The sequence below is a fragment of the Mirounga leonina genome, unplaced genomic scaffold, assembly GCF_011800145.1.
Source record: "Mirounga leonina isolate KUSES-001 unplaced genomic scaffold, KU_Mleo_1.0 Mir_151, whole genome shotgun sequence".
Classification (NCBI taxonomy): domain Eukaryota; kingdom Metazoa; phylum Chordata; class Mammalia; order Carnivora; family Phocidae; genus Mirounga; species Mirounga leonina.
This window is the reverse complement of record NW_023270377.1, coordinates 69,779,749-69,796,121: the sequence shown is the minus strand read 5'-3', so window position 1 is coordinate 69,796,121 and position 16,373 is coordinate 69,779,749. Positions and strand designations below refer to the sequence as shown.

Sequence of the window (16,373 nt, the reverse complement as noted above, 5' to 3'; positions counted from 1 at the left end):
CACAGCGAAAGAGGGAACACAAGCAGGGGGAGTGGGAGAGGGAAAAGCAGGCTTCCCACAGAGCAGGGAGCCCAATGCGGGGCTCGATCCCAGGACCCTGGGACCATGACCTGAGCCGAAGGCAGACGCTTAACGACTGAGCCACCCAGGTGCCCACAAATAAAATCTTAAAAAAAAAAAAAAAAAGATGCCAATCATATTGGATGAGGACCCAACCTAATGACCTCATTTTAACTTAATTACCTTTTAAAAGACCTTATCTCCTAATGCAATCATATTCTGAGGTACTGGGGGTTAGGCCTTCAGTACACAAGTTTTAGAATAGGGACCACGATTCAGCCCATAACACTAATCCTGATTTTACAAAATGTAGGGTAATGTCCGAGCGTCTTTTAAAAAAACCTCATGATGCGGGTATTGTAACCATTCAGCAAACTGCCGCTGGTTCCCTGCTGTCTCCTGCCTTTGGTGGCTGCCTCTTTCTGTTCTTCTTGGCCCCAGAATGAGAGCAGCAAGCTGGTCAGAGCAGGTCACACAGGGATCCGGAAATCCAAGAAGAGGGTTTGGTACCAAGTAAATAAAAGGAATTATCATCCATCTAAGGTTCATTGTTTAAATTACCATGTTTATTTATGTCAACACAAAATACAGTAAAACAACTTACAAAAAACCCATTTATCTTCATGTAATATAACTCTTCAGTGAACAGAAGTACTACTGTTAATGTTTTGGCCTTTTCAAGGTCCAGCCTTGGGTCAAAACAGTATTCAGAGAAATAGCAGATTCTTCTCTACCTTCCCCAATATATACACAAAGGAAATTCATATTTTCTAGAATCCCATTCTAGTAATAGTAAGAAATATCACGTGTAGAGCTGAATATTACTGTTGTGTCATCACCAACACAACTTCCTTGTTGCTGTAGATTTTCCCCAGACCCTGGGCTTCAGTCAGGAACACAGAGGGTACCTCTGCCGTTCAGGTGTCCAATGTGATTATTTAGTAATTCTTTTAGTATAGCTGTGTATTCCCCCAGTGTCTGATTTACCTGAGTTACTTAGAAATAAGAAAAGAAATAAGTCTCCAAGTGATCAAATGGGTACAGATCTGTACGGTAGAATTGAAGAAACTTATCATAGATTACCTGTGCCAACTCAATGGATACATTTGAAAACGCCATTACATAATGAACTATTCACCTAGTAAAATGTTTCACACTACAATTTACTCAAAGGTAATAAACACTGCACCAAAGTACAAGACCTCACCTCTGCTCCAGTAGTTTAATTGCTCTTTTCATCTCGGGACATTTTCCAACAAATGATAGTTATCACTTAACCAACCAAATCTTTCCATCATTTAATGGACAAAAGACTTAGTCTCATACTGTGGGGAGAAGAAATAGCTTGGAGCTGGACGATTAGATGCTGGACCAGTTCTTCTACTCACTCTCTGAGGCTTAGCTTCCTTATCAAATAAGAGGACAGTGCTCCGTGAAGCCGAACTAATAGGAGATAATATTCTACAGAGTCCATCTCCTCAATCAACCTATGGATCCTTAATTACGCACATGTAGTTTGCAAGTAAAATGTTACTTTTTAAAGTAAATACACGATTGCATATTCGCCATGTTGCACATGAAATGTGCAAGTTAGGTTATATAAATGGAAACATACAGATAGAAAGCCTATTACTCATGAGAGACTGTACTCTTGATGTGTTTGCTTCAAAGCCATTTAAAATGTTATTCTGTTTAACCCATGTTCCTTTTGCATTATTGGAGCTTTTTTTGATTAAACTATCTAACCATTTAAAGTAATTTTTAACAAGAAATTAAAACTTTCATATGATATTTCCAGGGTTTAGATGACTATGAAACTAAGTAAAATGGATTGAGAAATATGGGAGAAGTAGTGGTTTGAAAACTCAGGGTCAGGAGGGAAACAGAGTGTAGAAATTTCTTCTTCAGGTAATTAAAAATAATCTAAATAATAGACTAGATATTTTGTTTTTACTGGTAACTTTCTAATTTATTTTTTTAACTTTCTAATTTAGAAATTACTTCTTATTCTTATACTTTGTGTACCTGACTTTTAGGTACATGCAAATCCACAGAAATTATTAACACTTACTACATTTGGGACATCTTTAGAAGAACTGCATTGTCTCAGTTGAAGTAAAAGTCAGTATCTCATTTCTTCTAGATTTTTAAAAGAATCCACCTTTAGGAAAGGGCAGATTTACTAAAAGTTTAGAATTAATTCACAAGTGTGATTATTTAATGTGAGCATATGGACTTCGTGATTTTGCTGAGACAAAGACTTCAGGTAGCTATATTCCTGCAACAAATGAGATTCTAATTTCAAACATTTTTCAAATGCAAATCAGGCCCCCATGTGTCATTTTGATGATTTTTTGAGGCATTAATACAACAGAGTTAGTATTCCTCAATGATCCCCAAAGTCACCCCTTTGCTAAAGATACTTCTCTTCCTGATTATTTTGAACCTGCCAACACAGTCTCTAACCTTATACAGACAGTGACTGATCTCCAGATGACCTATTATTATCTTAAACCCCCCTCGTTTTGAAGCAACAAAAAAAAGAAAAATTAAATAGTGCATTAACATTTCATATCAGTGAAGCAGACTTTTTTCATGCATGAAGTAGTTCTATCCATCTGTGGAAAGGTCCATCTTTTGTTTTTCCCTGTGTTTATAGGTTACATTTTTAAAGGTACTGGTGGAGCCTCTGTAGAGTGGATTGGTTCCCTAAAAAAAAAAAAAAAAGGTTTGAATGAAAGTATGTACCTATTATAACATGGTTTTAATATATTTAAATAATTTCATTGTCCATAACAAACTAGAAGAGAGTCAGGCTCAAGCTTGGAAGCCATTTGAATAATTTTGATTAATCATACTCTTAGCATGTTAAAATTTATACATCTCCATTTAATTTTTTAGTATGTAGAACCAGTGCCTTATATGTATCATAAAAATCTTACCCTGTTTGGAAACACACTAATTGATGGATAGAAAACAAGACTTTGGCTGTTTTGTTCACTGCGGTTTTACCAGAGCTGAAAGAAGTGCCTAGCCAACAGCAGGCACTCAGTATTTACTGAATGAATAGAATGAACCAATAGGTGGTCCCAAAATGAAATATAAAGTAAAAAACATAAAAAACGGGAAAAGTGAACTTGTAGAAGCAAACAAAGATGAATGACATAGTATCTGCCTTTAAGAGATGTGTTGCTGGTGGGAGGCATCACACAAGGGCACCGATAATCTTGCTAAAATGAGATCAAAATTCAGGAGAAACACCTAGCTGCTTGGGAGAAGCAAGGAAAGATCCCTAGGACAGTGAACACTGCTCTAGATGGTAAAAGAATGTGGTGGCATTCGCTTACTAGAGAATAGCAGTGTGTGGAGCACAGAGTCACGAGGCACTAGTGTGTGGGCCACAGGGCTCAGGAAGATGTACAGGTCCCAAGGTGGGTTGGGCAAGGTGGCTTTGCCCTTGGGGCAGTGTAGAGGATTTGTGCCATTGTCTGGATAATTCAGCTGTGCTCCTCAGGCTGTAGATGTGTTTCTAGGAGCCATCACCAGGACAAGCAGGACCAAGTCTCTGTAGGTGTTTAAAGAAACAACAAGCTTGATCCTCCAATATCTCTCCTTTGGTTGAATTGCTCCAGGCAGGCTCAAGATGTCTGGGTAAAGAGCAGTTTCTTCCCTTCCCCTTTCCAAGGTTGACCACATAGGCGCTGATGTCAGACAGCCTGGGTTCAAACCCAGTCCCACCACATGACCTACTTAAACAATTCCAAATCATGGTGTCCTCACCCACAGGAGGCATTACCAAAGTGCCTACTTCATCCATGAAATAACATACTCTTTAGCACAGACCCTGGCATGTACTGAGTGCTCAGTAAATGCTGCCTCTTCTTATTAGTTCTTATTTATACCTCTTCTTCACATTTGGAATTTCCTTTTCTTTAAGTTTTGGAGGGGGTTAGAAAGATACTTTCCCCCGGAGCTTTCACATTCAACATTTCTTTCTTTCTTTTTTTATGTTATGTTAATCACCATACATTACATCATTAGTTTTTGATGTAGTGTCCCATGATTCATTGTTTGCGTATAACACCCAGTGCTCCATACAGAACGTGCCCTCTTTAATACCCATCACCAGGCTAACCCATCATTTCTAAGCCCACTTCTGCTTGTGTATGAAGTCTAGGTACCACCAGGTACCTTCCAAATTACTAAATCTTGTATTGGTCTCCTTATCTCATGAATTGTAGAGATGGCAGCAAGTTCTAGACATAGATTTCAAAACTACAATTGTATTTGCTTTCCCAGTACATGTCTCTCAGTTCTTGAAAGAACTGAATGAAACTGAAAAACCTGGGCATCTCCCCACTTGTCACTCTTGGATTTGCCACAGTGTCTTTACCGTGAGGAAGAATCACACCTGTGCCTGTTCTATGTTGCCCAGAGCCAGTGGCCTGACCTCTGACTGAGTAACATGTTACCTTTGTTCATGTGCCTTCAGAGAGAGATGCTATCTCAGTAATGAGGGCAAACAGAAAAGAGACTCCTTGGTGGTGGGTGATGAGTGAAGGCCAAGTCACCATACTGCTTCTAGTCCTGAAGTCAACCTGGATAATTCTGAGGACCCTCCAGTCCTTATTTAGTCCCGCTGCCATAAGAACTTGGAATTTGGAGAGTGAAGGGCAAACTGATGTGGTCTTAGATGCAGGTGGAGTCTCATTTGGAAACAAAAATCATGTATGAATTCTATAAAGTTCAAAAAAAAAAAAGACTACAAGCTATTAAATTTAAGTTGGTTACAGAAAAAATAAAGGACTCAATTGAAGAGGAAAAATGGGAAAAATAAATGCAGGCTGTGGGTGATAAGTGAAGCACTGTCCTGAAGGAAGAGGGAGTCTTACGGAGAGAAAAAAATACTCTGAAAGAGTAAACGGGCTGTGAGCAGGGCCAGCTTAGATCTTCATAGGACCAGGAACACTTTTGTGGGCCCCATCCCATATCATGTCAAACATTAAAATGCGGGGCATCTAGGTGGCTCAGTCAGTTGAGTGTCCAACTCCTGGTTTCAGCTCAGGTCAAGATCTCAGGGTTCTGAGATATAGCCCTGCGTCGGGCTCTGTGCTCAGCACAGGTCCGCTTGGGATTCTCTCCCCCCTCTGCCCCTCTCCTCATGCTGTCTCCCTCTCTCTTTCAAATAAATATGTAAATAAGCATATTAAAATGCACCCACGTTCTACACTAAGTATAATTTATATGCACTATAAAGGAGGTGACTTAAGTTGCAATTGACATGATGTTATTTTGTAGACATTTAGTTGAATATTAATTTTGATTGTGCAGTTTTCATTCTGTATTTTGAAGCAACTTTATTCAGGTCTATAATATTTGGGGGCATCTCTTGCAAAGCTAGTTGTAGGGCCTGGGCATGCTAATGGGGGTGATGGATGAAGCAGACCATAGTAGAAGGGTAAGGTGGGACTTTAAGGGTGGAGAAAGAGCAAGTATATATTGCTGGGAGGCAGTTGTGTTTCCTGCCCTCAGCTGATGATCAAAACTCAGGAGACTAAGCTCAAAGCAGGTTTTGTTGGCAGGAAAAAGTGTGGCAATGTCTAGTTCTGCCTCCTCTAGGGCTATGTGGTGGGGGGGCAACTTCTCTACAGAGGATTTCCAGCTGAGACACAGGCTTGGCTCTCCATTTCAGATGAGTCTGAGCTCTTTCACTATTTAGACAAGTTTCAGTTTCCCCCACTGATCTGAGGTGACCAGGCTGATTTCCCCAGGAGTCCAGGGGTGCTAATTTAGGCTGTAGATTCTGTAAATGCAATGGCACATTTTTGGAGCTTGAAAAAGTGGTAATAAGAAAGCTCTCTGTCATGACCCACAGTTCTCTTAATGATTGCCTAACTGCCAAATGCAGACCTGATTTGCTTAGCACAGTACAAAATCAATCCATTACTGTAAGAAATGTCAGACTGAACATTTTTTGCCTCTAGTTAATGACTTGTCATCCTAGAAAAAAATGTCTAATCAAAGATGAATTTAAATATCTTTCCTTTGTGTTTTCATAAAGAATATGGATGGGGAGGTTATTTTTAAAAGTATAATAAAAGGTAACCTTTCTTTATGGCTATGATGAAATGTTTCAAGAGGCAAGAAACAAAGCTCTTTCTTGTCCTGAGCTCTGTCACCTTTGGAGTCCAATGGAGATCTACGGGTCAGTAGACCCAACTACCCCTACCAACTCTGGAGGTCCCCTGGGGTGTGAAGACCAGTCAAATTCAGTTCTTCAAGAAGAAATAGGTTTTTAGATAAAAAATGGAATCAAATTGAGGACCCCAAAAATGGATGCACTAATATTTTTTTTCAATAGTATATATTAGTGAAATTTGAATTGAGTTATTTGAATTAAACCTCTTCTGCATCCAAGTGCATAATTATTACCCAGTTATTATCTAGTCAAGAACATCAAATATTTATTATTCAAGGAAACTCAATTTAACAAGGCAATAATATTTTTCATTTATGATTTTATCTGTTTAATGTGTATTTTTGTTCCATTTTAGATGAAGAAACAGTAAAATTCGGCATTTGAATTTCAGTCATGTTCTACATCCTGAGGGAAAACAATGCATGTTTTGGGGAATTTAACTGTTAATTAAAATGTTACTTTAAAGATATTAATCATTTGTGAGTATTCATGCTTCTGTATGAGAACATTAAAATGTGCTGGTTAGTAGATACACATCATATCATTGCCCAAGTACTTGTTTGCAGAACACCTGCTTATTATTTCTAGGAGGGTCAAGGCTATGCTTGGAAGAGGCTGCAGTTAGGTTTTCAGCTCCACCATGACCAATTGTTTGGGAAGTCTCTTAACCTCTCTGAGCCTCAGTTTCCTTACACTGAAAATGGGATTATTCAGACTACTTTACAGGACTGGCATTGTTCAACCAACTGCTGCCACGTGGTTCTTTGTGCCAACTTAACCATATTCTTTTGCCTGATTGTCCTTATTGACTATTGCCAGGCATTTGCTTGGCAGCTGGTGAGAGTTAAAAATATCTAGGCCAGGGGATCTGGTGAAGTTAACTGACCCAACACTTTAGCCTCATAATACTATGTTCTAAGTCACCAAACTAACCTATCAGGTTACATTTGACCTTGTTAGGTATGGGTATATTATATCTTCATTGCAAATCCAAATTTACTTTCCTAAGGGGTTTTATTTAATTATGAAAAATTCATACATACATAAGAGGAAAGCTGTATAACAAACCTCTGTAAGACCCATCACCCAGATTCAATAATTATCAAGATTTTGCCACACTCGCTTCACTATCCTCCTCTTTTGGCTGAATTTTTTCAAAGCAAACCTAATCTTCACTTCCTTTCACTCCAAAATATGGATTTTTTTCTAGCAAAGTCATCATGCCATTATCTTACCTAATCAAATTAATCATAATTCCTTGCTATCATTCTAATATCCAGTCTATATTATCCTTCTTCCAGTTGTCCAAGAAATGTATTTTTACAGTTGGACTGTTCAAATCAGAATCAAAACAAGATCCATGCATTGAATTTCCTTGTTGCGTCTAAAGGCATTTTTTTTTAAAAGATTTTATTTATTTATTTGACAGAGAGAGACATAGTGAGAGAGGGAACACAAGCAGGGGGAGTAGGAGAGGGAGAAGCAGGCTTCCCCGCGGAGCAGGGAGCCCGATGTGGGGCTCGATCCCAGGACTCTGGGATCACGACCTGAGCTGAAGGCAGACGCTTAACGACTGAGCCACCCAGGCGCCCCAACGTCTAAAGGCATTTTTAAAAGGAAGATGAGGTAGATGAAAATTTTCATTGTCCATTGTCCTGCACCATATGTTAGGGTTACTTCAAAATAACTGCACAAGGTATAGACATTCCTCATCAAGATAAACTTATCCAAAACAGAAATTCCATTTGCTTTAAGAATTGGAGATATCACTATATACTTAGAGAAAAACAGTGTTAACATCAATTTATTTGGGCAGATGAACCCAAAGGAACATGGTGTTTTTCTGTATTTTCTCCAGTGAAATCACCCTTTTTAGAATCAGCAATGTAAGATAATTGCTATTAGAGAGCTGGGCACACTATTAAGAGATAGAAAGATGAAATTAAAACCATGAAATTGTTTCTATGGCCCTCTAGAAATGTAATTATCTGTCCTGTGGAAAAGAAACACAGAAAATTGGAGTCCTGTTTTGTGTTTGTCTACTGTGAAGAGGAGACACATAAATTATATCTATTGAGTACACATATTTAAAGGGTTGACACTTTTTAGGTATTTTTCAGGTAGCTGTTTAAAATTTGTTATTCAGAAGAACTAACTAGATGGCATTTAAAGTCTTCTCGACTTGGCATTGTAATCTATTATAAGTAATGAGTATTTCTATGAAAATTGGCACGAACTGCCATACTAACTCACGAACCTTATTCCATTGGCTATAATACAACCGATTTATGGTTGTGTTTAGATACAGCAGCTATGCTTTATCAAATGGGGCCTGAATGATCCTCCTGGTGATGAAGATTAAATGTATTTCCTTGATGTCCCTAAGCAGCTATATAAGGAGTTTCATGAGACTCTTCAGAGTGGGACAAATCCCCACTACGCTGAGAGACAAATGCATGCTCTGCGCACTATCTAGGTCTCAGATAATGGACAAAGGTTCCTTTGTCCTCAAAGCAGAAAATAAATCATAGCTGTTAGGGACATAGTGAGAGGGGTAGGGAAAGAACATGACATTCTCATTCTCTATTATAGAGCAGAAGAAAGCTGACATCTATCTCTTCCACAAGTCACTTTCTCCCCTGGACAAGGAATAGCCCCTAAGGGTTTACATACCGTTTGCCACTTGGCCTTCGACCGTTCTGCTTCAAATTTGGCAACTTCTTTACGATCATGAAATGACACCAGCAGCTTCCAAATGCACAGTAGGACGAGCCCAATGAGAAGAATAGCCAGTGAAACCCCCAACATAATCATGGGAATGTTTGGGGGCTTTGGACAGTCTGTTATATTAAAAGAAAGAAAATTATATTAAGAAGATGGTATCATTGGGGTGTCTGGATGGCTCAGTTGGTTGAGTGTCTGGCTCTGGGTCTTAGCTCAGGTCTTGATCTCAGGGTCGTGAGTTCAAGCCCTGGGGCTCCCAGCATGGAGCCTTAAAAACTTAAAAAAAAAAATAAGATGGCATAATTAATCTTGTGATGTAGAGAAAATATTTCTCATTAAATTTTCCAACCTTATTTTTTTTTCCAGTAGAAGGAAAATAGTAACATGTTTTATTTTGCTGCATTAAAAAAAATGAGTTACTTGTTGAAGGATAGCCCTATTCCTACAAAGGAGAACAAAAGTTAGAGTTTGGTTATTTAAGGCAAATGGATATATACTTGAATGGCTGACTCAAAAAGAGTTAGAATCCAAGAATGAGGATTAATACACATGGAACGTAGAAAGGACCATGAAAAAGACTGCAGTTTAATGACTAAAAATGGTCTCTTCTGGGTACATGATAGAATAGAAATGAAATGTGTGTATGTGTGCTCATTCACACACACGATATTACTTTTTAATGGATTTCCTTGAAACATGAACTGTCTAGGAGATTATATTCAAACTTATATAAAACCTACCATCCTAAGAAGTTTACTACTTGCTGCGTTTTTTTTTTTATATATAGACAGAAGACAATGATGGCTTTTAGTTTTATTTTAACATTAATGCAGTGCTCTGGTGTCCTGGAAAGTTCCTAGACTGGGGTCAGGAGCGGTGGGTTCAATTCCCATCTGATACATAGTAGCTGTCTGATATACAATAGGTCCCATGATCTCTCTGAGCCCCAGGATCCTCAACCATCAAACAAAGATGTGGGACTTCAGCATTCCCTTAACTTCCCTGAGGATAAGACTGAGCTCAGGTGCTCATGCTTATTAAACTCACAGCTTCCTAGATCCTTCCCCAGAGATTCTGCTTCAGTGGGTCTTAGATGGAGCCACAGATTTTTTTATTATTAACAGTATCCCAAGGGATTCTTATCTTCAGGGAAGTTTGGGAAACTAGATGTTCTGTATAGTCCTTTCAACTTGAACATTCTATGAAATATTATTTTGACTCTATTGATGATATTAATATAATTTCACAATTATACAGTGCCTTCCCTCACTGACAGCAGAATGACTAATAAATCTTGCAATATGCCTGGGAGATGATACATTTCTTAATGAAACATTATAATTAAGCTCTCCCCTTTCTTTCATGAGAAAAAAAATCCCACATAAAAATTATCATTAAATACCTGCCTCCTTATGCAAGAAGTGAGGCAAATCTGTGGTATCTGGGGAGGAAATGAATCATGGTTAGTTTATCCTAACTCTTATTGCTTTTAGATATTTAATAAGGAGAGTTATATACACAGGACTAATCATGCTGCTTTCAAGGTGAGGATCTATAACTGATCTGAATTTGAGCAGGACTAATGACCCCATAACAGCATGATGGCTGGCCTCACACACTTTTGTTCTTTGGATTAAAAAAGCCATGTAAGGAGATTATGCAGAAATAAGTAAAGGAGCTAATGAAGTAGTTACTGTAGTATGAAGATCTAAAGACTGTTTCCAGCATAACAAATGAACCATGGCTGCTTCTAAGAGGTTAGCAACAGTCCTGCAAAAAAGCAGCAGGCGTGTGTCAGTGAGAATATATACTGGCTACATCCTTGACTACAAAATGTCTGGGGTGGGGCGTAGCATGTTCTTGCGGAAAGCAAAATGAAGCCCGCTAAGACCCCGCAGCCAGAATGTGAATTAGGAGGGCTCTCCCATAGAGAATAAATAAAGGAGGAACAGGCAGGCATGGCGCGGCAGAGATAAGTCATTATACATTTACACAGTGAGAATACATTATACGTTAAGATAGTCTACAGTTCTCAAGAAAAGATTGTGGCCCAAGTACCAGAGCGGGTATTACCCAATAGAAACGCCCACTGTTTATACTCTCTTTAGTATTTCCTGAGATGCTCAGACTGAAGACATATTTCTAGGTGGGAGAAGAGGGCCATTGTCATGTTGCCTGTCGAGTCCTGGCCAGTGCCAGCTAGTTCTCAGGTCCTGAGGGCCCGAGCTGCAAGTCTGCCAGCTCTGTCACAGGCGGCTATGGAGCGCAGAAATGTGACTTTTCCGAATTAGGTTGTGTGGTAAGTATAAAATACATATTGACTGTGAAGACTTAGTATGGAAAAAAACGAAGCATCTCAATAATTTCTCTCTTGATCACATGCTAAATAACAATATTTTGGATAGAAGGGATTGAATAAAACATTACTAAAATCCATGTCACCAGATTTTTACTTTTTAGTGGGGTTACTAGAAAATCGAAAATGACATGTGTGGTTTGCGTAATAACATGTCTATTGCCGCTGACCGAACATGCTTCCAGGAGCCAGGTATTTATTATGATCCACAGCCAGTGGGAGGCAGTGTAGTGCAGTGGTTAAAAGCCCACGCTGCAAGCCCGCCGGCCAGGTTTCCCTGGCCCGCAGTGGTGCTTAATTACTGCCACAACTAACACAGTTTGTAACTTCTTTTTGCCTCGATTTCCTTATCTGTAAAATGGAAATAATAGCAATACTGGCTCTACGGGGTTGTTATATGGAGGGTGCTAAAAGAATGAATGCATGTCAAACATATGGAATGATACCTGGCATATGGCATTAGTAAGGGCTCAATAAATGGGAGCTACTATTACTACTACTACTATTATTATTATTACAACAACTATACTCTTCCTCCTTTCCTATCCTCAAGACTTCAAGGGCCTGGCACCTCCACTTTGGGACCCGTGGTATAATATCCACACCTACCTCCCTGCCAGGAAACCTCCCGACTGTCATTCCTTGACTCTGGCTCTAACTAATGTGGCTCTTCTCCTCTAAAAACTGTTCCAGGTGTAAGAAAAAAGACGAGCAAAGCTCTCCCTACAACCACACACACCCTGATGGTGACTGTTCTCTTGGTTTCTTTTGAAATTGGTTGGTAGGACCGTAGAAATCCTTAGCCTTCACTTCATCCTTCCTATCCTGGCGCCTGAAGGGCTGCCCTGGGATTCTCTGGTCTTAGCGCTCTGAGAAGGGCCTACAGATTCCAGGACAGGCTCTACCTTCAGGGCCCCTTGAAGCTGGGGGCCTACCTAGGAACAGGAGTATTTGCCAGGGGGAAGCATCCTTGTAGCTGTCAGCTGACTCCTCAGGAAGGTAATTTCCCCCTCACTTTTCCCTACTACAAAAGCACAGGGAGAATAAAAAGCCCTAATAAAAAGTCATCAGGGAGTCTGAGCGCTTTCGAAGGATGGCCTGTTTATGTGCCACTCAGATTGTGTGGAAGCATCAAAGCATACAAACAAAAAACAACCAACAGTTCAGTAACAAGGATGCCCTTACCAGCTAAAAGCATGTTTCTCTCTCTCACGCACACACAAAAATAAAAATAAAAAATAAATATAAAAAAAGTAAAACCAGCCAGATGCAAAAGCCCCTGAAGTAAGAACAGTTCTGCAAGTTCATTTTTGTTGTTTGGAACTCATTTTTCCAATGGAATCAATATTAAAATATGTGGTATTTTTCTAATAATATTTTCTTGGTTGGTTTATAATGTCGTGCACTTACTTTTTGGTTACTTTGGTATTGCTTTGGGTTTTTTTTTTTTATTTACTTGAGAGAGAGAATGAGAGAGGGAGAGAGACCACATGAGAGCGGGGAGGGTCAGAGGGAGACGCAGACTCCCTGCCGAGCAGAGAGCCCGATGCGGGACTCGATCCAGGGACTCCAGGATCATGACCTGAGCCGAAGGCAGTCGCTTAACCAACTGAGCCACCCAGGCGCCCTTGCTTTGGTTTTTACACTCTTTAGTGATGGCAGTTTGATATTCTTGGCTTTAAATTCAGAACTTAATATTTTGTTGGCACACTGATAAGCAAGCACACACACAACAAAACACATCTCCCTGCTAGCCTGCCCTTGCTGCTATTGTCTGGGGCAGAACCAGGCTCCAAGCTTTTTGCGGGAGGAGGAGGAGGTTGCTGACAGCGTCTGGAGAGATCTGATTTAATGCAGCTGTCATTTCTGCCAGAAAGATTTAGGAACACATCATTAATTGAAGACAGAAAAGAGGCACCTGTGAATATCTAAGAACACAGCCAGGGAGGTCTTGAAGCTATGTGTTGCAGAGTAGTAGTAAAATGCAGAGTCCTTGGGGCGCCTGGGTGGCTCAGTTAAGTGTCTGCCTTCGGCTCAGGTCCTGATCTCGGGGTCCTGGGATCCAGCAGGCTTCCCGCTCAGCAGGGAGTCTGCTTCTCCCTCTCCCTCTGCTCCTCCCTCCTTGCCCCACTCGGGCTTGCTCTCTCTCTCTCTCTCTCTCTCCCTCCCTCAAAAAAAATGCAGAGTCCTGGGTCACACATCACACCTGCTGACTCAGGATGCACAGGATGCACAGGATGCAGGGGGCACCTGGGTGGCTCAGTCGTTAAGTGCCTGCCTTCGGCTCGAGTCATGGTCCCAGGGTCCTGGGATCGAGCCCTGCATCAAGTCCCGCATCGGGCTCCCTGCTCGGCGGAAAGCCTGCTTCTCCCTCTCCCACTCCTCCTGCTTGTGTTCCCTCTCTCGCTGTGTCTCTCTCTGTCAAATAAATAAAATCTTAAAAAAAAAAAAAAAGGATGCACAGGATGCAGGCATTTTAACAAGCTCCCCAGGTGAGTCTGATACTAAAATTTAAAACTTCTCAACAAAAGTACCTTTTCCACTATTTTCTTTCCTACCTAACATAAATTTCTCTCCCTCCTTCGCTAAAGATGAGATTTTTATTTGAGAGCTTCCCAAGTCCCAAGCAAACTCCATGAGTTGGTATGGATGAAAACCCACAGAAGCAATGGACTCTTCGTATGTATAGATCACTTCCTTCCTCACCTGCTGCTTCGTGTCTTTTTTGACTCAATGACCCATTACTGTAGGTTATGAACTGGCACATGTTTTATATGCATTATTCTATTTAATCCCTGGGTCAACCCTTAGAAGAAGGTACTATTATTTTTCCCATTTTACAGATGAGGAAATAGAGACTCAGAGGCAAGTATCTTCCAGAATGTCAAGCAGCTATTAAGTGGCAGAAGCAGGATTTGAGCCAAGGTTTGCTTGATGCAAATCTCATTCTTTTAGACTGTTATGCTCCCCACTGCTAGCCTTTCCTAAAGATATACCTTCTGCTTATATTGGATTTAATCAGTCCATCTTTGTATAAACCATCAGCCAGCTTTTGAGGTGATAATGTTTGGTACAAATATATCTTGTTATGCGGGTTAAGGAAGAGACATTGGAACACATCAAACCTTTCAGCAGGTATATTTCAATCACTGGGAATGTAGAAGCACTCTATCAAAACTCTGGAAATGTCTTTCCTGGAAAGCTAGCTACCCCAAGTATCTTTCTGGTTGTTTCCTCCTCTCCCATGTAGTATCACTTACCATTGACAATGGAAGGCATGCCACCCACCTTTCTCACTGATGCTGTGAATGATGCTTTTCCCTTCATTATCTGTAGTTATTAGGAATGTAATAAGACATTCATTTTCTCCTTGCAGAGAACAGGGAACAGAACTATCCTTTGAAAAATCTGCAGATAAAGGAGTCATTCATTAGATTAAATGAGATTCCAAATGAGGTTATTTTTAAAGCAAGGTGGTATTGAGTTTTAATATGCAAATAGGAATTTTCAACACTGCAGACTAGGAATAGAAAAGACATAGGATTTTTCCCACCACCTGAAGTTTTAGTTTCTTCTCATGTTCCAGAAGAACAGTTCCAGGTGTGCTCAATCAGGACTGACCATCAAATGCACTTATGAAACTGATGGGGGGCAGGATTTCAATAGAGTGAAAGTACTTGAAGGCACGTATGCCTAGTTGTTTTGGGAATAGAAGGGCCCTGATTGTGGTAATGAGGGGGCTGTATGTTCCTCTTGGCTGAGAGCATCTGGGAGGAAGCCTAGATTACATTTCAGAAAAAGACTACACAGCCCAAACTGATACTGATATTTCTAAGGGGGCCTTTCCCACAGTCAAGATTGCTGGCCATATATTGTCACAACAGTAAACATCAATTAATATCAGGAAGCGGACATTGAAGTATTATGTACTCAGGGACTAGGAGGATGAAAGTAAACCCCAGATTAAAAGGAACCCAGTGGACAGTTGGCCTACCGTTCAGTATAGCCCCTTTGTTAATTAAAAAACAAACAAACATAACCCAGTTTTCCTCAGATCTTTTTCAAATAGAAATGTTTTCTTATTGAGCATATTCAAGAGACAGAAAATGAATGTCACTACAGGAATCGAAAATATAGTAAAATGGTCAATCTGAGATGTTAATACAATTTTCAGAATTTTCAGCAGCCTGCTACCTATGCCAGAATTCTGTAGCATTGTCCAAATTAAAAAACAAAACAAACCTGCTTAAAATTCTCCTATCTTCTAAGTTGGAGACTTTGTAATGACACGGTTACACTTTTTCTGGAAACCAAATTGTTTTTCAGAAACCTGTAACTAGAACAACTATTTGCTTTTAACCTATAATTTTGACATATGATCCAATATTAGTGTATTATGACACAGTGGGTCAGAATATTGAAACTGGGACTGTCCTAGATAATCTTGGACATACTCTTGCTAGACCTATAACTTTTCTCATTAGCTTAAAAATAAAAGTTTTAATAAAACAGAATCTATATGTGTTCCTTTGATTCTAACAAAGAAAAAGTAAATAATATGCTATTTTTTGTTCAACAATGCCCTAGCCACAGAAAGGAAAATGTTAAATTTTTTTTTTTTCTTTGCATTTAATTTATAAGATAAAAACCTCATGTCAGGGTCTGTGAGAAGGATGTCTGTACTATCTATGAAAAAAGGGACTAGTAAAACACTTCACATTTTGGATAGGATTTCAGATGATAGATTTAAGTGAAGAAATTGCTTTTGAATCCATTAGAAGCACCTATTTACCTAGGACTATTAGGAAATCTAATTCTAAATCATTCTCATCTGGTCATTCCGAAATGTTTATGATCATCTAAATCACCTGGGATTTTTTCTTCCAATAAAGATTCCAGGGACCCTCCTGGGTATCCGATTTGAGAGGGCAGTGGTATGCACAGGAGCTTGTATTTTAGTGAGTTGTTTAACAGTATTTTTAATAAGGTGATCAGATTATGACATCCAGGAACCTCTGGGCAACAGTTGATTAG

The 16,373-nt window shown here is 39.7% G+C and overlaps 1 protein-coding gene across 10 annotated transcripts in view; it reads right to left on the bottom strand.

Moving 5' to 3' along the window:
• Positions 1–604: 604 nt before the first annotated feature.
• The window catches only part of ITGB6 (integrin subunit beta 6), a 126,429-nt gene continuing 110,660 nt past the window's right edge, over positions 605–16,373 (bottom strand). For all 10 annotated transcript variants that reach the window (XM_035007926.1, XM_035007925.1, XM_035007933.1 and 7 more), the window contains 3 exons: positions 14,628–14,747; positions 8,933–9,099; positions 605–2,769 (listed from right to left, as the gene is read on the bottom strand). In XM_035007926.1, coding sequence (XP_034863817.1) covers positions 2,671–2,769; positions 8,933–9,099; positions 14,628–14,747 — 386 coding nt within the window. In that variant the 3' untranslated portion in view covers positions 605–2,670. The remainder of the gene's footprint in view (positions 2,770–8,932; positions 9,100–14,627; positions 14,748–16,373) is intronic.